Source organism: Rhinatrema bivittatum, chromosome 5, assembly GCF_901001135.1.
Source record: "Rhinatrema bivittatum chromosome 5, aRhiBiv1.1, whole genome shotgun sequence".
NCBI classification, from domain to species: domain Eukaryota; kingdom Metazoa; phylum Chordata; class Amphibia; order Gymnophiona; family Rhinatrematidae; genus Rhinatrema; species Rhinatrema bivittatum.
The window spans coordinates 238,644,866-238,668,722 of NC_042619.1; the positions used below are offsets into that span (position 1 = coordinate 238,644,866).

Sequence of the window (23,857 nt, forward strand, 5' to 3'; positions counted from 1 at the left end):
GTCCGTCCAAGGGAAGAGGAGAGGCGCAGGATCAGGCAAACGAGCACGCTGGAGAAGACAGCGAGGAGGCTGGTTGCCAAGCCGCCTGCTGGGAGCCTGGTGCTGCCTTAAATTGGCTGGAGGTGGATACGTCATCAGGGAGGGCCGGCAGCAATTTCCCACCACCAGCCTTTTAAGACCGGGGAGGAGGCACGCGCATAGAAGGAGCCCTCGGAGGAGTGGGAGTTGGCAGTGTCCTGGCCGCCGGAGAGGAGGGAGAGACTCCGACCCCCATGGAGGCACGGGTGGTGTTGCAGCGGCTCCCTGATGCTGCCAGGGAGCCCGGGCCTGCTGCCGCGGCTGAAAGGCATCTCAGTACCTATGCCCTTGGAAAATACGGAAAAAAACATATAGTGACATATAATATATTATAATCTTAATTTATGTTACTGAGAAAATATTTCCCAAACAACTTTTATCTAAAAATTTCAAAACACAGACCCAAGGAATACCCTCCTAAAAATCCCAACCAATGCATTCATACCATTCACACTTCCTTTCACACACATATCCTCTAAAAACCTTGTTTTCCCAACTCTTTTCCTCTATATTAAATTTTTCAAGTATTCTCACAATTTCAAAACGAATTTTTCACAAGCAGAAAAAAGTTCCTTATTACAATAATTATTCGTAACTGTCAAATGATCACATTCTTCACTTTATATCAACAGTTATATCATTCTCATATTGTCTTCATCCTCCCGATCTTTCTATATCCTCTTCATCCTCTCAACATGTTTCGCCTTTTTACAGGCTTCTTCAGGAGAGCATTGAAGATTTTTTTCTGCTGATCATGAACCTCCAACATATTCGTTTTTAATAGTATTCCCATACAGGTTTCATCTACAATAATTAACAATTTTACATAAGAAAAATACCTCAACAAACTTTAACCAAAAAATCATCTTTAAATGACATTTTACAAATTTTTACCTGTGCGTCCAAAGAACATTTGAACGCATTTACAGATACATTCCCTGACTCTCACTCTTCAATGTTCCTCAAAGGAGTTCCCACAGGAAAGCCGTTCTTACGGTATCCCATGCTTCATTCTCTTGTTACCTACAGTGAATTAAATCAAATAACATTTCTCCAAAAATCTCTATATTCCCCAAAATTTCTATCCCCAAAAAGAAAGAGATATATTCGAAACTTACTTCACCAATTTTGAAAAAAGACGCCACGGCGTTCAACCACCATCAAGAGAATCAAAGGGATAAAAAAAACTCCTCCCCTCCTACCTCTTTTTAAATCCCTTTCAACCAATCAGAGCAACCCAATCTATATCCACCTCATTTCCTACTTCCCGCCATGATTTAAAGGGACTATTACGTTTACATATCATCAAACTAAAATCCAACCATTTTAAAGGGACAAACATACCCATCACACGTTTTCTTTACTATGACCCAAAAAATACTCAACCACCTAAAAACACGCAATCCAGTCAATTCTATCATTTAATCCATTTGGCCATAAAGTTTTTAAAGAAAAAATCCATCTCTGCTCTGCTCGCAACATTTTATTCAAGTTGCCACCGCGTCTTGTTTTTTATCTCTTGAATTACAAAAAACCGAAGATCCTCAACCAAATGTTGGTATTCACGCCAATGCTTCACCAACGGAGCAGTTTCTACTTCATTTCGAAGTCTGCTACAGTGCTCTAAGATCCGGGTTTTAATTTTCCTTGATGTTTTGCCCACGTAAAGCAAACCACATGGACATTTTATAATGTACACCACTGACACAGATTGATAAGTAGTAGCTGTTCTTAAGAAAATTTTTCTCCCCGAAACCGAATGAATAAAAAACTGCACTGTTAGACTCAATTTGCAAACACTACAATTTGTACATGGGTGATGTCCACCCGTGACACTGTCCAGAGTTTCCCTATATATCAAATCTGAGTGTACAAGTATGACTAGACTCAGCAACAAAAATTCAAATCCGTACTCAACAAGTACCGTAAATCAACCGATGAAGCAAAAAAAAACTATTACTCAACTAAAATTCATCAATACCAGTTTAATCCACGTGCCCTTTTTCAATACGTGTCTAATCTAATCTCCCCCATAACAAACCTCGACTCCGAAATTGAGACCAAAAACAAATGTGAGAAATTAGCCACCTATTTCTAGGACAAGATATCAAATATCATGGCTCGCTTTTCATCTCCATATCAGCCAACAACTCCAGCACTAACAAACTCCCAAAATGATTCACCCACACTCACAAATTTTGAATTATCTACTGTATCGGAGATTGAAGCAATTCTAAAAAGAATTAAACCAGCATTACACCCTGTGGATATTATGCCAACAAAAATGCTCCTGGCTATCCCTACTAGAATAGCCCCGGCGATCGCCAACATCATTAACACATCTATAACAGAGGGAGTCTTTCCCACACAACTCAAACATGCCATTATTAAGCCTACCCTTAAAAAAGCAGACCTGGATCCTTCTGAACCTGCGAATTATCGACCAGTATCGAACCTCCCACTATTATCAAAAATACTAGAAAAGGTCATAAACAAACAACTAACTGACTATCTAGAGGAAAATCATTTACTCTTCCCTTCACAATATGGATTTAGGAAGAACCATAGCACTGAAACACTACTAGTGTCCCTTTCAGACTCCATTCTAAAATCCCTGGATACTGGTAACTCTTATATTCTGGCCCTACTTGATATCTCCGCAGCATTTGACACGGTGAACCACAACACACTCCTCTCTCTTCTTTCACAAATTGGAATCACATGCACTGCCCTATCCTGGATACAATCATTCCTGAAAGATAGAACTTACAGCGTCAAAGTGGGACACCATTTGTCAAAACCGAGAAATCTGTCACAAGGTGTCCCTCAAGGATCCGCCCTTTCCTCAACGCTTTTCAATGTTTATCTATCTCCACTCTGTAAACTACTGAAGAAATTGGATCTCCGTCATTTCATATATGCCGATGACGTACAGATCATTATACCAATCAAGGATTCACTTGCTAAGGCCATGGAAACCTGGGAATCAGCACTCACTGAAATAAAAAATCTACTTATGGAAAACTTTCTTGCAATCAACACCAACAAGACCGAACTACTCATCATAACGCCACACAAGAACACCTCAACAAACTTGCAACCTGATCCTTCAACAACAACAGACCACACCAAGCTGAAGCAAGTCCGCAGCCTTGGGGTCATGATTGATAATCACCTTACATTGAATAATTTCATCTCAACCACAATCAAGAATGGCTTCTTCAAATTACATACACTGAAAAGAATTAAACCGTTATTACATCCTCAGGATTTCCGGACCGTGTTACAAGCCACAATTCTACCAAGGATTGACTATTGTAACGCACTACTACTGGGTCTCCCTAAAAGCACAATCCAACCTCTTCAAATGTTGCAGAATGCCGCTGCTCGTTTAATTACTAATACTCGACGGCATGAACATATTACTCCAGCACTCATGTTCCTACATTGGCTACCCGTATCTTTTAGAATTACTTTTAAAATTCTCTCACTCATCCACAAATCAATTCACAACCAAGAGATGCAATGGTTCTCTGATCAGTTCATTTTTCGCACCTCCAACAGACCAATTAGAAACATTCACCAAGCGAAATTAACTGTCCATCCACTAAAACACATCAAACATGTGTCCACCAGAGACCGATCATTCTCCATAGCTGGTATAAAAATCTGGAATAACATGCCGTTGGACCTGCGGCTTGAATCCTGTCACAAAACTTTCAAACAAAACCTTAAAACATGGTTGTTTGAACAAGCATTCACACTATGAATCTCATCTAACCTAACCTTCAGCTATACCATATGATTCCTTACCTTCTCCAAGTTCTTATACTCGACAATGGTATTTACTATCTGCAACTCCATACCCCCACCTGGTTTATCAATTCAGGCTATTATATATAATGAGACGTTGGTTTGCCTCGGATAGATTATTTGCTCCTGCAAATACATGGTTATTAATATTCTATTGTTCGATATTTATGCATATTATTTGAAACCCATGTTTTTATGTAAAGCCTGTTGCTATTAATTGTTTTACTGTTTATTTTATACTGTTACATGTAAAGCCTGTTGCTAAATTAATGTTTCACTGTAAACCGAGGTGATGTATTACTATACGTACCGCGGTATAGAAGAACCTTTAATTAAATAAATAAATAAATAAATAAATGTCCCTAAGGTTCTTAGATCTCCTAAATGAAAACAAAGGAGGATCTTCCATTCCCACAAAACCACTGACCAAATGCCAATGGCTCTTTATAACTTGGATCAAATCACCTACCCTATTTGACTAGGGTAGAATGCAAATCAAAGATCGGGAATCTACAGGCTTTCTAGGAGTTAATAAAAGGTCCCTATTGATGTAATGTGCCCTTTTTATAGGCTTGTTTGATTACCCGGTCCGGGTACCCCCTTGCACTAAATCTCTCCCGCAAATCCTTGGCATGTTTCTTAAATACTGACACATCTGAGCAGATCCTCCAAACCCTAAAGAACTGCCCCAATGAAATGTTTTCTCTGATATGTTTCGGATGGAAACTTGTGAAGTGCAACAACCCATTCCTGTTAGTGGCCTTCCGATAAAACTCAGTCACAAAAAAACCCATCTTTCTTAGCCACTTTCATATCTAAGAAAGGAACCCATTCTGGCTGAATATCACAGGTGAATTTAAGGTTTGCATCCTGCCCATTTAAATGGTGGAAAAATTCTTCAAACTCTGTTCTAGATCCTGACCATATTGTAAGGATGTTGACGATATAACGACACTACAAACTCACATGTTTGTACCAAAGAAAGGAATAAACACATTTCTCCTAAAAAGCCGTGACGTACAAAGATGCGAGATCTGGGGCCTTTGTGGCCCCCATTGCGGTTCCATGAACCTGCTGAAAAAATTCATGCGTCACATTTAAACTAATCAGAGAAAGTTCTTTTTCACTTAACGCACAATTAAACTCTGGAATTTGTTGCCAGGAGATGTGGTTAGTGCAGTTAGTATAGCTAATGGGACAAAACGTTGTAAAAAACGATCCACATATACCGATAAAGGCTCTAACACCGAGCCAATGCCTGACACTATTCGTCTCCCAGGTGTAGGATGGGTCACTGTGAAAGAGGCAGCTTTTTTTAGTAAATCGTAATCCACAGATTCCCGTCTTCTACACACTCCCAAAGGTACATAAATCTTTAGAATCACCACCTGGGAGACCAATAGTGAGATTCCGCCAGCCCATTCCTCTGTTCCAAACTTAGGTGGTAGTCTATCTTGGTGCCTGGAGGAATGGGTCAAAATTACGTCGGACCAGTGGGTCCTCGAGATAATCGAGAGAGGCTACGCTTTAGAATTTGCTTGAGACCTACCGGATCTTTACATAGTCTCCCCGTGCGGGCATCGGAAGCGGGCTGCTGTATGTCAGACTCTTGCCAGACTCTAGGGGCTGGGGGCTACAGTCCCAGTTCCTGTGGAGGAACAGGGCGCCAGCCAGTATTCTATTTACTTCGTGGTTCTGAAAAAGGACGACTCCTTCCGCCCTATCTTGGACCTCAAGAGAGTCAACCGAGCCCTCAAAGTGCCTCACTTTCAGATGGAAACTCTGAAGGCAGTTATAGCGGCTGTTCATCGCGGAGAATTTCTGGCCTCTCTCGACTTGACAAAGGCCTATCTACACATACCAATCCAGACCGAACATCAGAGGTATCTCCGATTCCACATCTTGGGACAACACTTTCAGTTTCGGGCTCTGCCTTTCGGTCTCGCCACGGCACCATGCACGTTTACCAAGGTTATGGTGGTGATGGCGGCTGCCCTCCGGTAGGACGGAATCCTAGTCCACCCTTACCTGGACGATTGGCTAGTACGGGCTAAGTCAGAGACCCTATTCAAGTGGGCAGTGGACCGCGTCCTTGCTCTTCTCTCGTCTCTGGGATGGATAGTCAATTTTTCCAAGAGCAGTCTCCAACCTTCCCAGGTCTTAGAACTCCTAGGGGCTCGGTTCGATACCCGAGTCAGCAAGGTATTCCTGCCGGACTCTCGAGCATTCAAGCTGATGGATCAAGTCTGAAACTTCCTTTCCATGCCTCTCCCCACAGCGTGGGACTACTTACAGTTCCTGGGGACCATGGCTTCCACTATCGACTTGGTCCCCTGGGCTTTTACGCATGGTATAGAAAAGACTTTAAATAAATAAATAAAATATGCGTCCTTTTACAGAAAGCTTTGCTATCCTGCTGGAAACCGGTCTCAGAACAGATTGACACCGCTCCCGCTCTCTGACTCTACAATCAGCGACATACAATGTGGCTATCGCTCAAGCACCTTCTGAAAGGAATATCCCTTCAGACTCCGCAGTGGATTGTAGTCACGACGGAAGCCAGCCTCTCCGGATGGGGAACAGTCTGCCAGTCACAAGCCCCAGCCCAATCTCACTGGCACATCAATCGCCTGGAGGCTCAGGAGGTACGTTTGGCTCTCAGAGCATTTCTCCCGCTGCTTCGCCGAAGATCAGTTCAGGTACTCTCGGACAACTCTACCATGGTGGCGTATATCAATCGCCATGGGGGAACCAGGAGTCGCCTGGTGGCCCTCGAGGCCAGCCAGCTCTTTGTGTGGGCGGAGTGCCATCTGGAGTGCCTGGCAGCTTCTCACATTGCGGGCAAGGAGAATGTTCAAGCCGATTTCTTGAGTCGATAGCATCTCGATCCGGGCGAGTGGGAGTTGTCCGAAGCAATGGATCTTATTTTCAGCAGGTGGGGTCCTCCTCACCTGGACCTGATGGCAACCTTGGACAATGCCAAAGCTCCCAGGTTTTTCAGCCGCTGGAGGGAGCACTGCTCGGAAGGGGTAGATGCACTAGTCCTTCTTGGCCTCGCGAAGTCCTTCTGTACGTGTTCCCGCCTTGGCCCCTGGTGGGAAAAGTGCTCAGAAGGATAGAACTCCACGGAGGTCCGGTCATTCTCGTAGCGCCCGAGTGGCCCCATAGACCGTGGTTCACGGATCTAGTAAACCTGTCGAGGGATGGCCCTCTTCGTCTCGGTCATCTTCAGTACCTGCTCCATCAGGGTCCTGTATTTTTAGATCAGGTGGATTGCTGCTGTCTAGCGGCCTGGCTTTTGAACGACAGCATTTGAGGAAGAAGGGATATAGGGAGAACATCATATCCACTATTTTGTGGGCCCACAAGACTTCTACTTCCCTCGCCTATGTCCGGGTTTGGAAGGTTTTCGAACTTGTCTGCGCGGAATTGGGTGTCTTGGCGCATGCGGCCCCGGTTTCGCTGATTCTTTCTTTTCTCCAGTGCGGTCTTTCTAAGGGTCTATTGTTCGGTTCGCTCCGGGTACAGGTTTCTGCCCTTGGCGGTCTCTTGGGAAATCTTGAAGGTTATGCGGTTGCGTCTCATCCAGATGTTGTCCATTTCCTCAAGGGAGTTAAACATTTGAAGCCGCCGCCGCTGCGTTCCACTTGTCCCTCGTGGAGCCTGAATTTGGTCCTCCAGGCTCTCTGCCAAGCTCCCTTCGAGCTTCTCCGCCGCTCTACTCTCAAGGATTTTGACCCTCAAGATGGTGTTTTTAGTCTCTATTTGCTCCGTCCGACGTGTGTCGGAGATTCAGGCATTGTCGTGCAGGGAGCTCTTCCTGCGTTTTTCGGATTTGGGGCGGGGTCTCTCTTATGACTGTCCCTCTTTCTTGCCGAAAGTTGTGTGTTCCTTTCATGTCAGTCGGTGGAGCTTCCCACGGATGTTGCAAGTATGGTTGGGGATGATCTACGCCGTCTGGATGTGAAACGTGTTCTCATGCTGTACCTTCAGGTTACCAATGAATTCCAAGTTTCTGATCATCTTTTTGTCTTATGGAGTGGGCCCAACCAGGGAAACATGCCTCTAAGACCACGATCTCTCACTGGTTGAAGGAGGCAATCACGTTGGCCTATCTCTGTCAGGTTCGGGCGGTTCCAGAGGGTGTGAAGGCTCATTCCTTGTGTTCTCAAGCTACTTGAGTGGAGAGTCAATCGGTCTCTCTACAGGAGATTTGCAGGGCAGCTACGTGGAAGTCTCTGCATACTTTTGCTAGGCATTACCGCCTTGATGTTCAAGCACCTGTCTTTGGTTCCTTTGGCCGGCAGATGCTTCGAGTGGGACTGTCTCGGTCCCACCCTGTTTAGGGAAGCTCTGGTACATCCCATGGTCTGGACTGATCCGGCTACGTACAGGGAAAGGAAAATTAGTTCTTGCCTGTTAATTTTTGTTCCTGTAGTACCACGGATCAGTCCAGACGCCCTTTCCTTTACTTCCTGCTATCCGCTCGAAGCTTCCTTCCTCTTTTTGCAGGATTCAGAGTGAATTTCTTCTGTGATTATAATTAGAGGCACCGGAAACATCTTTATGATGACCATGGACTTTTATTCAAGAGCGCCTATCTACAGAGTCCATCCAGTGTTTCCACTTGTTCGTATTTTTGAGCTCTCTGGTTGGTTGCTCGAGTTCTCTTGTTACTTGCTTGATTCCTTACTGTTTATTTTCTGCTTTGACAATGGTTTTACTGAAGGGCTGCAGGGTAGGCTATGTCCTGATATAGGATACCCTTTCAGTTTTGGTCTGTCTCCATTAGCTGGACAGGAGGCTCAACCCATGGTCTGGACTGATCCATGGTACTACAGGAACGAAAATTAACAGATAAGAACTAATTTTCCTAAATGTCTTACAAAATGAATGACTATAATAGCTTTTATGTGCAGAGCTTAGGTATTCATTACCCCCTCCTGGACAATAAGAATCCAAATTTTTGTTCAGAGAATAATTTGTATAAACTTGTTCTTGTTATAGGCGACCCACAGAAAGTGATGAAGATGAAAGCTTTTCTTGGCTTGAAGAAATGGGTGTTCAAGATAAGATTAAGAAGCCAGATGCAATATTTCTTAAACTGTATCCTTAAAACTACGGATGTAAGATACTTGAGGAGCTTGGCAGCTAAGATTCATGCAAAAAATTACAGAATCATGCATTTGTGGGTGCAGAAATTGAAGGGAATGGTACAATAAGGGGTGAGCTACTGAAGTGCAGCATGCAAGAGAGAACTTATGGTGATAAATTCTGATATCAAGCTAGAGAAACTGTGATATGGTAGTGGCCAAAACAAAAGGAATGCTAAGGTGCATAGAAAGAAGCATAACCAGCAGGAAAAAGGTTTTTATTTTCTCTGTATTATGCCTTGACTTAAATGTGAAAAGTCGCAAAGAGAAAAATGAGGTGCAACTAGACCATAAGCCAGAGTCTCTTGTACTGATGAAGGGGACAAGCACATTTACGTTGCTGAATTTCTTAATAAACTGCAAGAGTGTAGTGGCGGCAGCGGGCCCTCAAGCAGGACTTCCACCGACACTGCTCTCCCCTGTAGCTTTTCGGGGAGCCACAATGCAAACACTTAAGGTATGGGATCTACATTTGGTCTTTTCATGAGTGTCAGTAAATTAGGATTTACTTGTTTTAAGCTACACTGTTTGAATGGCATGTGCCATGTAAAGCTAATTGTTCATATCCAATGTGACCGTATTTTATCTATCAAGTAAATTGGGATCCTGTTGAGAAGAAGTGCACTATATGGACAACAAAATTACATGAGTGTAGTGAAAGGATGCTGTGAAAAGGTTTTCCTATGAAGCTAAACAAGTTTGACAGTGAATAAATAAAGATAATTATAACAAGAAATTGCACTACTCAGATTTGCAAAAATATCCACGGCTGTTGAAATAATAAAGTTTGAGATTCAACACTGAGCTTTTTGCCTTCTGGCTCAATTTACAAGAATTCAATCTCATTAGCATATATGAGATAAAATTATAGTGCCTACCAATTAGGAAAATGTTATGCAAGCAAATTAACTTATTCGTGTAAATTGGAAGTGGTGACGTGTTTTTCATTGTATCATTAGACCCGATATAACGTAAACGTTAAGGTCCAAATATTCCACATTAAAAGTGATCCTGCGTTATATCAAGTTTACATATTTATTTTATTTATTTATTTGACTTACTATATATTCCGCTTTGAAGTGCCAAAAGGTGGATTACGTTCAGGTACTGTAGGTATTTCTTGAAAATAAAGGTTTTTCTTCTACGCTTTTGTGAAAATGTTTTATTGCTAAGAACAAAATAGCTGCACTCTATCATTAATTTAAAAAAAATGTAGGCTCCAATCCTTGACTGCATTATAAGCAATTTTGTGTTATATCAAACCACATTATATTGGGTCATAAGAACATAAGAAAATGCCATACTAGGTCAGACCAAGGGTCCATCAAGCCCAGCATCCTGTTTCCAACAGTGGCCAATCCAGGCCATAAGAACCTGGCAAGTACCCAAAAACTAAGTCTATTCCATGTAACCATTGCTAATGGCAGTGGCTATTCTCTTAAGTGAACTTAATAGCAGGTAATGGACTTCTCCTCCAAGAACTTATCCAATCCTTTTTTAAACACAGCTATACTAACTGCACTAACCACATCCTCTGGCAACAAATTCCAGAGTTTAATTGTGCGTTGAGTAAAAAAGAACTTTCTCCGATTAGTTTTAAATGTGCCCCATGCTAACTTCATGGAGTGCCCCCTAGTCTTTCTACTATCAGAAAGAGTAAATAACCGATTCACACCTACCCGTTCTAGACCTCTCATGATTTTAAACACCTCTATCATATCCCCCCTCAGTCGTCTCTTCTCCAAGCTGAAAAGTCCTAACCTCTTTAGTCTTTCCTCATAGGGGAGTTGTTCCATTCCCCTTATCATTTTGGTAGCCCTTCTCCATCGCAATTATATCTTTTTTGAGATGTGGCGACCAGAATTGTACACAATATTCAAGGTGCGGTCTCACCATGGAGCGATACAGAGGCATTATGACATTTTCAGTTTTATTCACCATTCCCTTTCTAATAATTCCCAACATTCTGTTTGCTTTTTTGACTGCCGCAGGACACTGTCTCCGCTGTATTTTATTTTTTATTATGGAGGAAGGAATTAAGGGATTTCTATACTAACTCATCTGGCTGTTTTCACATGTTTTGAAAAGTATAGTTCTCTCCATCCATCTCTGTAAAATTCTATTCTTTCAGGTATGTTATCTTGATTCTTAAGATTCTGTGTAGACCTCCATTCCAACTCATAGAGAACAATCTCTAAAGGACTTGGCACATAAGTCAGTTTCATTGGTAATGGCCTGTTTGGCTAGGTGCGTTTCAGAGCTCCAGTTGTCTTGTAGGGTTCCTTATTTATTTTATTTTGAAAATTTGTATTCCTTGTATATACCCGGATCAGTCAAGATTGCTGGGATTTGCTTCCTGTCCAGTAGATGGAGACAGAGAAAAACTTGAAGAGCACCCCCTCTTAATGCTGTGTGCCACCTCTGTCCCTTCGGTATTTATCTGTCTCCAGCAGATGGAGATGGTACAGAACCTGCGGTCCTGAATTGATATTAAAAAAACAATACATAAAGATTAATCAGCTAATAGTAGATCAAGCAGGGCAATAAGGAGTGCTGTTCCTCCCAGGGGGTAGGCAGGTCCTGGTGGGACCATCCCCCCCTGGTTGCAGGTATACCAGAGCTAGGATTGGATGCCCTTTCTGCTCCATTGACCCCGTGAGACACCTGGGGTGAGTACTGGTGGTCCGGTCTCTCCCCCTTATTGGCCCTGGCTCCAGAGAAGTCTCCATTCCTCTGATAAAGTGGGTTGGCTGCTTTAAAAAAAACAGCAAGCTGTTCTAATTTCCTGCACGGCTCCCTGCTGTCTCTGCAAGCTCAGTGGCAGTAAGTTCACTGCTGCGTCGTTGTCTCCCGGGCTCTGGCTGCGATTTGTGCGGGGTTTTTTTCCTCTCACCCGTGCGCATCTCCCCTCGCCGGACATTCCGTCTGCGTCCAGATGCACTGCCTGCGGGGAGCCGGCTATGCGACTCTCCCATGCTGCCCACTGTTCTCGATGCCTCCCCAGTGGGGGAGGGACCTTCGAGTGCGATGGCGAGAGCATCAGCTAGGTCCCGCAGTGCGGGAAAACAGCTGTCTGAGCAGAGGAATCAGGCTGATCCATTCCTGTTGAGTGTGGGAACGGCAGCCATTTTGGATTCATTTGCTGCCATGGCAGCTCGAACAGCAGGGGGAGGGGATCTCCCACCTCAACTTTCTCCTCCTGACTTCAGCCCTGGGAGCCCTCAGGGCTTGTTTCCAGATTTCACTCGATGACAGTTCTGTTCTCCCGATGGGGGATTTTAAGGGTCAGCCTGCTTTTACTACAGACTTTGCGCTGTTAATGCACAAAGCTTATATAGCGAGCATGTTGCAGCAAGACGAAATGGGTGCGCAGACTGTCTGAAGATCTACCGCCTCAGAAAATCCCCAGGCGGTTGGACCCGCAGGGGGGCTGTTGGAATGCAGAAGATCAGAGGTCCCTCGCCGGGGATCAGGGGGGTCTTGCCTTGAGGGACTTGGACTCGCTGGGGCACCCAGCCCTGGACACTCCCCCGGCTCCTACTCACTTCACTGGGATGGATCAGGACGAGGAACCAGAGAGGCCTGTTCTGGTGGACGGTGATGACCTGAGAGTGGTTCATTTATTCCAAAGGGATGAGCTTGATCCACTGATTCCCACATGTCCTAGCCAAGCTGGGGATTTCGCTTCTTCAGGAGGTCCCAGTACACGACACAGTGGACCCTGTTCTGGCCGGTTTGTGTGGTCTGGCTAGGACCTTTCCTTTTCATCCTGTGCTCCAACAATTGATGATCCGAGAGTGGGATACTCTGGAGGCGAGCCTGGGAGAGGGACGAGCTATGGATAAGCTCTAACTGCTGCCTGAGGACTCCTTAGAACTCCTCAAGGTTCCTAAGGTGGACGCTTTGGTGTCATCTGTCACCAAAAGGACAACTATTCCGGTGGCAGGAACGGCGCCTCTTAAAGATCTCCAGGAATAGAAGCTCGAGGTTCATCTCAAAAGTATCTTCAAGGTGTCTGCGCTCGGTGTCAGGGCAGCTGTCTGTAGCAGTCTTATGCAGCGAGCGAGCCTGAGGTGGGTTCAACAGCTCCTCGGTTCTAGGGATCTCTCTCCTCAGGAGTAGGAGCAGGCAGAGCATTTTTAGAGGCAGCGGTGGCGTATGGTGCAGTTGCCTTATATGACCTCCTCCATACCTTGTCCAGGACTATGGTGTCTGCTGTTTCGGCCAGAAGGCTTTTGTGGCTACGCAACTGGTCAGCCGATGTCTCTTCTAAGTCTCAGCTGGGGCACTCCCTTTTAAGGGCACATTCCTGTTTGGAGAGGACTTGGAACAACTGATAAAGTCCTTAGGGGAGAATAAGGTGCATAAGCTCCCTGAAGACAAGCCTAGGGGTCCTAGGAGTTTTCTTCCTCCCCGCTCTCGTTTTCAGGGTCAGAAATGGTTCTGTCAGAGCAGGACCACACCCCTTGGACAAAGGCAATCATCAGGGAGATCTCAAGCTTGGTTTCGTCCTTTCAAGGGTGCAGACCAAACCGTGACAGTCAATTAAGGGTGTTTGGGACTTAAGTCCTCCCAATGAGAGAACGCCAACCCATTCCTACTTTTCAGTCATAGGGGGATGGCTCTCCCTGTATTCCGAGGAGTGGGTTCTAAACATCATAGAACACGGTTATGCTTTAGAATTTGCTCAGCCTCTTTGAGACCTATTTCTGATCTCTCCCTGTGGATCACCGGTGAAGAAGCAGATCGTGAGTCAAAACCCTTCACCGACTGGAAGGTCTTGGGGCCATCGTTCCAGTTCCCCCCAGACGAGTACATGACCAGGAGATACTCCATCTATTTTTGTGGTGCCCAAAAAGGAAGGCTCTTTCCGTCCAGTTCTAGATCTAAAGAAGGTGAACAAAGCTCTCAAAAGTACCACATTTTTGAATGGAAACTGCGCTCTGTCATTGCAGCAGTGTGCAGCAGCGAGTTTTTGGCTTCCCTGGATCTAACAGAAGCATATCTGCACATCGGAATCCGCAAGGATCATCAAAGATTTCTTCGATTCATGGTCCTCGGGAGGCATTTTCAGTTTCGAGCCCTCCCATTCAGGTTGGCGCCCGCTCCCTGCACCTTCACCAAGGTGAATGGTGGTGGCAGCCCTCCGGTGGGAGGGAGTACTGGTTCACCCATATCTAGACGGCTGGCTCATTTGAGCGAAGTCAGTGGACCTCTGCAGGCTGGTGGCACACAAAGTATTACATCACCTGTGCTTCCTCGGTTTGGTCGTCAGTCAGTCCAAGAGTCATCTGCTTCTTCCCAGGTGCTGAACTTCTTGGGAGCACAGTTCGATACCCGAGTCAGCAAAATCTTTCTCACGGAGGAACGGATAACCAAGCTGACGTCACAATTTCAACATCTCTTGCCAGTGCCAGTACCCAGGGCCTGGGATTACTTGCAGGCTCTTGGCTCCATGGCGTCCACTCTGGAATTGGTCCCCTGGACCTTTGCTCATATGAGGCCTTTGCAGAGAGTTTTGCTTTCCTGCTGGGATCCGATGTCGGAAGAATTCCAGAGTACGCCAGGTCCAGTCTTGGTTGGTGGTTTGTCCTCAACCACTTGAAGCGAGGCATGGACCTAGAGGTCTCTCAGTGGGTGATAATAACCACGGACGCCAGCCTCTCCGGTTGGGGGGCCATGTGCCAATCCCAGTCAGCTCAGGGCCAATGGTCACAGGAGAAGGCGCAATGGTCCATCAATTGCCTGGAAATGACAGAGGTGCGCTTGGCGTTGCAGAGATTTCTTCCTCTCGTCACCTATCGGGCAGTGCGGGTTTTGTTAGACAATGTGACTGTGGCCTACATAAACCGTCAAGGGGGAACAAAGAGTCGTCCGGTAGCCTTAGAAGCGGAGAAACTGATGGCCTGGGCGGAACGACATCTAGCCCTGTTGGCAGCCTTTCGCATGGTGGGGGTCGACAATGTGATGGCAGATTTTCTCAGCCGTCAACATCTGGACCCCGGAGAATGAGTTATCCTTGGACACAATGGCGACTCAGAAAAATGCAAAGGCAGCACGCTTCTTCAATCACAGAAGGGAACATGGTGCGGAAGGGGTAGATGCCCTAGTACTTTCTTGGCCCCACTACGTTCTGCTCTACTTGTGTCCCCCATGGGCTCTTGTAAGCAAGATTCTGAGACGAATAGAAGCTCACCCAGGGACGGTTATCCTTGTAGCTCTGGAGTGGCCTCTGAGACCATGGTTCGCGAACCTAGTCAACCTGGCTTTGGACGGTCCTCTATGCCTAAGTCATCTTCCAAACCTGCTGCATCAGGGTCTAGTATTTTTAGACCAGGCAGATTGCTTTTGTCTAGCGGCCTGGCTTATGAGAGGAGACAATTGAGAAAGAAAGGTTATCCTGAGGATGTCATATCCACTCTCTTATGGGCGCAAAAGACTTCTACTACTTTAACTTATGTCAGGGTGTGGAAGGTCTTCGATTCTTGGTGTAGTGAATAAGGGGTCCTTTCCTCTCCAGGCCTCGGTGGCACAGATTCTTGCATTTCTACAGAAAGGACTCAGCAAGGGGTTATCCTTTAGTTCCCGCCGGGTGCAAGTTGCAGCTTTGGGATGTTTTAGAGGCAAGAATGAAGGTGCAACTCTGGCGGCACACCCTGATGTGGTATGTTTTTCTGAGGGGGCTCCTTCATGGAGTCTTAATTTGGTGCTCTGGGTGTTATGTGAACCTCCTTTTGAGCCCCTCAAGAAGGCCACCTTAAAGGATTTAACCCTCAATACGGTGTTTTTGGTGGCTATCTGCTCTGCTAGGAGGGTCTCTGAGATTCAAGCCCTCTCCTGTAGGAACCTTTTCTATGTTTTTCTGATTCTGGGGTATCGCTCAGAACGGTTCCATCCTTTTTTCCGAAGGTTGTCTCTGCCTTCCACTTAAATCAGTCAGTGGAACTTCCGGCCTTTCTGGGTTTAGATCTGGATACTCCTCACGCTAGAGAATTGAAGCATCTAGATGTCAAAAGAGCTCTCTTGCGTTACCTTGAGGTCACCAATGCTTTTTGGATTTCAGATCATCTTTTTGCTCTGTGGAATAGTGCTAAGAAAGGACATAAGGCGTCTAAAGCTACCATCGCCCGTTGGTTGAAAGAGGCTATCACTTCCGCATATGTTTGCCTGGACGATCTGTTCTGGACGGTTTAAAAGCTCATTCGATCCGGTCACAAGCTGCTTCCTGGGCAGAGAGCCAGTTGGTATCGCCGCAAGAAATCAGAGCGGCGACTTGGAAGTCTCTCCACACTTTTGCCAGACATTATCATTTGGACGTCCAGACACCAGACGTCAATGGTTTTCGGAGCAGTGTCATTAGAGCGGGACTCTCTAGGTCCCACCCCAGTTGGGGAAGCTTAGGTACATCCCAGCAGTCTGGACTGATCTGGGTACATGCAGGGAAAGAAAGTTCTTCCCTGCTAATTTTCATTTCTGTAGTACCACACATCAGTCCAGATGTCCGCCCATTGCGGGGGGGGGGGGGGGGTGTTCAGTATTGAGAGTCCGTTCAGTTTTTTCTATTTACAGCAATTTGTCTGATTTCCTAGATACAGCAGAAGATCACAGAATACTTCTTACATGTACGTAGTTTGGTTTTCTTCTTGTCCTTGCTTGATCTAACCATTGGTTTTTAAATTGGTTGATCTGCTTTGGTAATGTTTATACTGAAGGGATGCAGGTGGCACACCGCATTAAGAGGGGGTGCTCTTCAAGTTTTTCTGTGTCTCCATCTGCTGGAAGGGAGGCAAAACCCAGCAGTCTGGACTGATCCATGGTACTACAGGAACGAAATTAGCAGGAGAGAACCAATTTTCCTTTCCGCTATTCCACAGATGTCAGCGGATAACAAGTTCACATTTATAATAGAATACAGCAATAATTTAAAACAAAATAAAAAAAAATGTACAGTTATAATAAAATAACACCAGAGAGTACATAAAATGTAACATTAGGAAAAAGTAGACAACACAAAATCATGGAGCAAACCCACTGAGTCATGTTCTATCTGGGAATGCCTGCTTAAAGAAGTGAGTTTTTAGCAATTTTCAGAAACTGAGCCAATGATTCTCTATTCTAATGAACTTGGGTAGTTCGCTCCATAAAATGGGCCCAGCGACACTAAAGATCCGGCTACGAGAAGTCACCAGGCGCACATTAATGAAGGAATTTCTAGCAAATGTTGGGTGGATGATTGCAAACTACGGATAGGACAATATGAGCAAATTAACAACGTAATACATACTGGAGAAGTTCCATGGATGGCCTTCCAAACCAAAGATAAAGCCTTAAACTTCAATCTCCAGGAATCCAATGTAGATCAACTAGGATGGGAGAAATGTGTTTGCGCAGTAATAATCCAGCAATTAATCTAGCTGCTGAATTTTGGATTCATTGCAAAACTTGAGGATAGGATTTTGGCATACTTAGCAGCAAGACGTTACAAGAATCCAAAGAAGACAAAACCAGAAATTATGTCACTGTCCAGAAATCGGAGGTCAAAAGAAGCAGCTTCAATGAGCGCAAAAGCCAGAGCTTGTAGTAAGCAGATTGTATTACTGATGAAATGTGAGCCTGCATGGATGAGTCATCCACCACCCCTAGATTATGGGAGATTGAATAGGAATAGACTGCCCCTCATACAGAAAATTGGTAGGGGATTCTCCCAGGGGCATTCAGGATAAGATAGGAAAATTGGTTCTTACCTGCTAATTTTCATTCCTGTAGTACCACTGATCAGTCCAGACAGTGGGTTGAGCCTCCTTTCCAGCAGATGGAGACAGAGGAAAAACTCAAAAGGTATCCAATATCAGGACAGTACACCCCCTGTATCCCTTCAGTATTATAGTTATCAAAGCAGGAAAAAATTGTAAACTATAATCTTAACCAGAGAAAGATCAAGCAAGTAAAACCTGTAACCTCCAAATTAGAACTGGAAATTTGAAACAATGCAAAAAAGCGTTCTTACATATAATGGTCAGATACTTCCGGTGCCTTATAGCTCAGATATGCGTTGCTCAGATAAGCTTAGGAGATACTCCCAAAATCTGTAAATGAAAGAAACTTTGAGCCGTCGTTTCCAAGAAAAGTCAGAATGCAAGAAGGGCGGGCGTCTGGACTGATCCGTGGTACTACAGGAACGAAAATTAGCAAGTAAGAACTAATTTTCCTTTCCCTGTACGTACCCGGATCAGTCCAGACAGTGGGATGTACCAAGGCTTCCCTAAGTAGGGTGGGACCGAGAGAGTCCCACTTGAAGCACCTGTCTGCTGATGGAACCAAAAACTGGCGCCTGTACATAGAGGCGATAATGAAGAGCAAATGTATGAAGAGATTTCCAAGTAGCTGCTCTGCATATTTCTTGCAGGGAGACCAACTGGCTCTCCGCCCAAGAGGTAGCCTGTGAATGCAACGAATGGGCTTTTAAGCCCTCTGGAACCGGCCGGCCCTGACAGATTATATGCCGACGCAATTGCCTCCTTTAGCCAGCAAGCAATGGTAGCCTTAGAAGCCACGCAACAAGGTGGAAATAACCTCCTTCTTATAATCCTTCTTCCACAGTCTGCACCTCTCAAAAGCCAGGCCGCTAGACAAAAGCAATCTGCCTGATCGAAAAATACGGGACCCTGCCGCAGTAGGTTTGGGAGGTGTCAGAGGCGAAGATGACCGTCCGTCGCGAGGTTAACCAGATCCGTGAATCATGGTCTCCGGGGCCATTCTGGCGCTATGAGAATGACCGGCCCCTTGTGAAGCTCTATTCTGAGTACTTTTCCCACCAGAGGCCAGGGTGGGAACACGTAGAAGAAGGATGTCGCGAGGCCAGGGTAGCACCAGGACATCCACCCCTTCAGAGCAGTGCTCCCATCTGCAGCTGAAGCATCTGGGAGCCTTCACATTTTTCAGAGTGGCCATCAGGTCTAAGTGGGGGGGCTCCCCATTTGCGCACGCCAAGATCCATTGCCTCTTCAGACAACTTCCACTCTCTGGGGTCTAGGTGTTGACTTAAGAAGTCGGCCTGAATATTCTCCTTCCCCGCAATGTGGGAGTCTGCCAGATGAGCCAGATTTCACTCCACCCAGGAGAACAGCTTGCTGGCTTCCAGGGCTACCAGCCGACTCCTGGTGCCACCCTGGCAATTGATGTAAGCTACTGTGGTGGCATTGTCGGAGAGAACTCACACCGCTTTGCGACCGAGCAAAGGCAGGAACGTCATGAGCACCAGGCGAACCGCTCGGGTCTCCAGACGATTGATGTGCCATTGAGATAGGACTGGGGACCATTGCCCTTGGGTAGACTGATTCTGGCACACTGCTCCCCAGCCGGAGAGGCTGGCGTCCGTCGTAACAATGATCCACTGAGGTGTTTCCAGGCGCATCCCCTTCAACAGGTGAGCAAGTGAGAGCCACCACTGCATGCTGGCAATGGTGAAGTCAGAGAGCGGTAGAGGTGTCTGAAACTCCTCTGAGACCGGCTTCCAGCGGGACAGCAAAGCTTTCTGTAAAGGCCGCATATGTGCGAAGGCCCATGGAACCAAATCTATAGTTGAAACCAAAGAGCCCAGGCCGTGGGCATAGAGAGAGATAACAGATGTTGTAGATTCATGAGCTTGAGCGCCCGGGCCTCGGGAAGCAAGACTTTGCCCATGCGTGTGTCGAAGCGTGGCCCTAAAAATCCCAGGACTTGAGAGGGCTTGAGGTTGTTCTTGGGGAAATAGACTATCCAACCGAGGGAGGTGAGAAACGACAAGACTCTGTTGACTGCAGTCACGCAGAGTTTCTCCGATTTTGCCTGAAAGAGCCAGTTGTCCAGGTAAGGACAGACCAGTTGCCACGGGAATGGCAGAGTCCTTCTGTGCCTGGCTGCTGCGAGTGGGAGAGAGAGAAAACTGCTCTCCGCTCCTTCCCCCGTAAGCTGCCGGTCTTTATACAGGGTACTGATTAATAAAAAGGAAAAACCTTACCTTTTTTTTTTTTTTCTTCTCAGACAGCTTAAAGTGGCAAACGAATTTTACTTCTCTGACAACAAGAGACCTGAGGCATGAATCTTCTCAGGGGTCTCAACAAGGGAGGGACTGGACTATCAGTATCGCCCCAGAGCCAGGCAAGAGGCCACCGGAAGAATGAAGGGAATTCTCCCAGTGTGTAGCTAACTGCATCCTAAGTAGGTGGCTGCATGAGGATCGGCAACCACTCCATATGAAGCTGGTCTGGCTCAATGGGAGGCCTTCTTAAAACTCTTAAGAGGCTGGGAAGTGTGAGACTAACTACAATACTTTATAGAGCAGTGAATTAAGAAATGATCCGACCATCCAACAAAAATCAAGTCAAGGGTGTGACTTTATGTGTTAGGAGTATTTACCAGCTGAGACCATCCAAGAGATTCTATGATGATCAGGAAATCTCTGCATACATTTGATAGCAGACATTTAACGTGGACATTAAAATCTCCCAGGATGATAGCATTCTCAGTGTCCATTTTAACAGACAAGAAGTTGTCAAATACCGAAAGATGAGTTCATAGGCTGTTAGGAGGAGCATAAACCAAGCAAAGGCTCCATTTTAAAGTGGAGGCTGAGTAAAGTAGCTCTATAGGGTAAATCTCCTTTATGAGAACCATGGAATACTGTAAGGCGAATTTGGCCACAATGAGAAGACCACCTCCTCTCGTTTGGCCTTGGTTTGGAAAAGGTAGTATAATCTGCAATACATAGTTGGTTCAACAAGGCTATGTCAAAAGATTGCAGCTATGATTAAGTTAAACATAGCACATCTGGGGATTGATTGTACAGTAAGTCAACCAGTACAGGGATCTTTTTTCTTATCGTCTGTCCATTTATTAACAGGAGAGAGAAACTCTGCAGTGAATAATTAATTCTGGAGGACACAAACATTGTATGAAAATCTAGACATAGTCTTAGCAAAATGACTGTGAGAGCTAAGGGAGCCATATTGGCCCTTCTGCAGTATGACTGGGATCAGGTTCTCCAAAGGTGGGGACACAATCCTTCACTAAAACTGTGATTCAAAAACCTTGTCAGCCAACAAGAAGCTTGAAAATATAAAGAAAAGACCTAAACAGAACAGATCTCACATAACTGTGAAACTTAAACGTTCAAGGCACTTAAACAGCCATAAAGACCCCATGCCTCTTCCAGGCTACATGATGACTCAGGAGCCAAACCCTAGAGGCAACAGCCCCCCCCCCCCCCCCCCAAAAAAAAAAAAAGAAAACCCCTCTGAGTTGCACAAAGGAACACACAAAGAAACCTACTCCTCAGTTGCACTCTTTCGTGCACATGGTGCCTCCGGCATCACTGCAGGCTTCAAATGAAGGACCCAGCTGATAAGCAGAGGGTGGGGCTTGGTCCAACAGCAGGCAGGCAACGATTCCAAAGGCAAACCTGTAATGAGAGCAAGGAATAGAGCTTCCTATTTTTAAGAAGTTGGTTTCAGGACAGTTTTTTTGTTAGCTACCACTCCATATGATATGGATGTGTGTAGAATCTTGTTTTTGATGCTTGAAAGTGACCAGTAGATTTAGGGGTTCACATCGTTTATTTGTTCTCCTTAATGGTCAAAGAGAAAGTGTAGTGACATCTACAGCCATTATAGTTAGGTGACTGGAGAAGGATTTATTATTAACTTGATAGGGGCCTGTTTGCATTCCGGCAGGCCAGTCCCCACCAGTGGGTTATGTACCTCTGCCAGCAGATGGAGACTAAGTAAGAAGCTGATGATATGGATATATAATTCCGCCTAGACATCAGTCCACTAGTATTCTACATCTCCAGCAGATGGTGGACATGCATTTCCTTACTAGGGACTGCCTATTTAAAAAAAAAAGAAGACAAGACTTTTATAAAGCACTGCTTGCCTCTTGAGGTGATACCGTTCAGTCCCTCCCCCCATAGAGAACCTTCAATCCAATAGCCTTGGTTGGCGTGGACTTAAAAAAAAATTAGCGGTTGCAGGCTACGAGGGACTAGGTCGTGAAGGCTTTCGCTCTCTCCCCCATAGCCAGGACCTGTTTCTGCTCTCAGCCAGGGAGGGCTAAGCTCAGGTAAAAGTTTTTTTACTTCATAAACAAAAAAAAGAGAGAGGAACTGTTTTAATGAAGACTCTTCCTACCAGGTCTTCCTCCTCCGCGTTCGGCTTCTCCCACTCATGTCTCTGGGGATTTCTGGGAGGATTGGAGGCAGCTCAGGCACTGTGGGTTGGGCAGCCTTTTAGCTAGGCCCCACTCTCAGGCTTCCCCTTCCTAGTGCGTGATAGGCCACAGCAGTTAATTTGAGCTTTATGTCATTGGCGCGCACCTATGCGCCTCCTTGTACATCTAGATCCGCATCTCTTGTTGGGTGCGTGTTGCTGGACTTTATTTCTGGACACACATTTTGTGTGTCTAGTTGAGCATGTGTCTGTACGTGAGCATTGAATGCTTACCAACCATGGTGCCAGCAGGCAAAGAAGTCTAAGCACTTAGCTATTTGTGCTGTATGCCACATCAGGGTGATACAGCTGGAGTTTTCTGCAAGTCTGTTAGTGCTGGATACTCTTGAGGATTTGCCTCCTGATTTTGCCGATGCTAGTCCATCCCCACGATCTGAAGGGAGTGAGACCGGAAGCAACATGATGGGGCTGACCACTTCTTCAGTTAATCCACTGGCTGAGTCGTCTTCAGGGAAGGCTTGCTCTCAGGATGTCTGGTTCGGGCCTATGGGGCCTGGTATGGAGCCACTATTTGTCTGACAGTGTGTTCTTATCTACAGGTCCTGGGACTAATGTTTGTCACGTTGGAAGTAATTCTCTGAGCAAAGGCACATATGCAACCTCTTCAATGCACGTTGCTTTCCCAGTGGAACCCGCAGTCACAGAACTACAAGATGAGGCTTCTACCACTGGAAGTGAGGACTCAGTTGCAGTGTGGTTACAAACAGATAATCTCAGGAAGGGAGTTCCCTGGAAATGCTGGATTGGTTGGTGCTCACGACAGATGCGAGTCTTCTGGGTTGGGGGCTCACTTTCAGGAGTTGCTGGTGCAAGGTTGCTGGAATGCCGAGGAGTGGCAGTGGAGCATCAACCGATTGGAAGCGCGGGTGGTTCAGCTAATGTGCTTGCGGTTTGCCGAGCGTCTAGAGGCTCAGACAGTATGGATAAGTTCAGACAATGTGTCGACTGTAGCCTACATCATCAAGCAAGAACCAAGAGTCAGCAGATATTGGAGGCGATAGATGCACTCATGGTATGGGCAGAGCAACATCATCTAGGCATATCCGCCTCTCACATTGCCAGGAAGGACAATAATCAGACAATATCAGAGCTGACTTTCTCAGGAGGAGAAACTTGGACCCAGAATGGGAGCTCATGGACGAAGCCTTTCAGCTCTTTCTGGAGCACTGAGGCTGTCCGTATCTAGACTTGCTGGCGACCTCTAACAACACGAGTTTTTCAGTCGCAGACAGGACTCAAAAGCACTGGGCATTGACATTCTTATTCAGGAGTGGCTGGGGGGCAGCATTTCCGCCATGGCCTCTAATAGGCAGGATCAACTGGAAGATTGCAAGTCAAACCACCACTGTCCTTTTGGTGGCTCTGGATTGGGCCCAAAGGCCGTGGTATGCCAATTTGCAGAGACTGCTTGGAAGGATTTGTTGTGGCAGGGACCCATTCCACATGAGAATCCAGGTCAGTTTTGTCTTAAGGTTTGGCTATTGAAAGAGTTTTGTTGTTGAAACGTTATTTGCTGCCTTGATTTCCACGTTGCTTCAGGCCAGGAAA

At 45.8% G+C, this 23,857-nt stretch overlaps 1 protein-coding gene across 1 annotated transcript in view; it reads left to right on the plus strand.

Moving 5' to 3' along the window:
- DONSON (downstream neighbor of SON) overlaps nt 1–23,857 on the plus strand; it is a 90,876-nt gene that overhangs the window by 33,778 nt on the left and 33,241 nt on the right. Inside the window, exons 7-8 of the mRNA XM_029603544.1 lie at nt 8,899–8,997; nt 9,303–9,501. Coding sequence (XP_029459404.1) covers nt 8,899–8,997; nt 9,303–9,501 — 298 coding nt within the window. The remainder of the gene's footprint in view (nt 1–8,898; nt 8,998–9,302; nt 9,502–23,857) is intronic.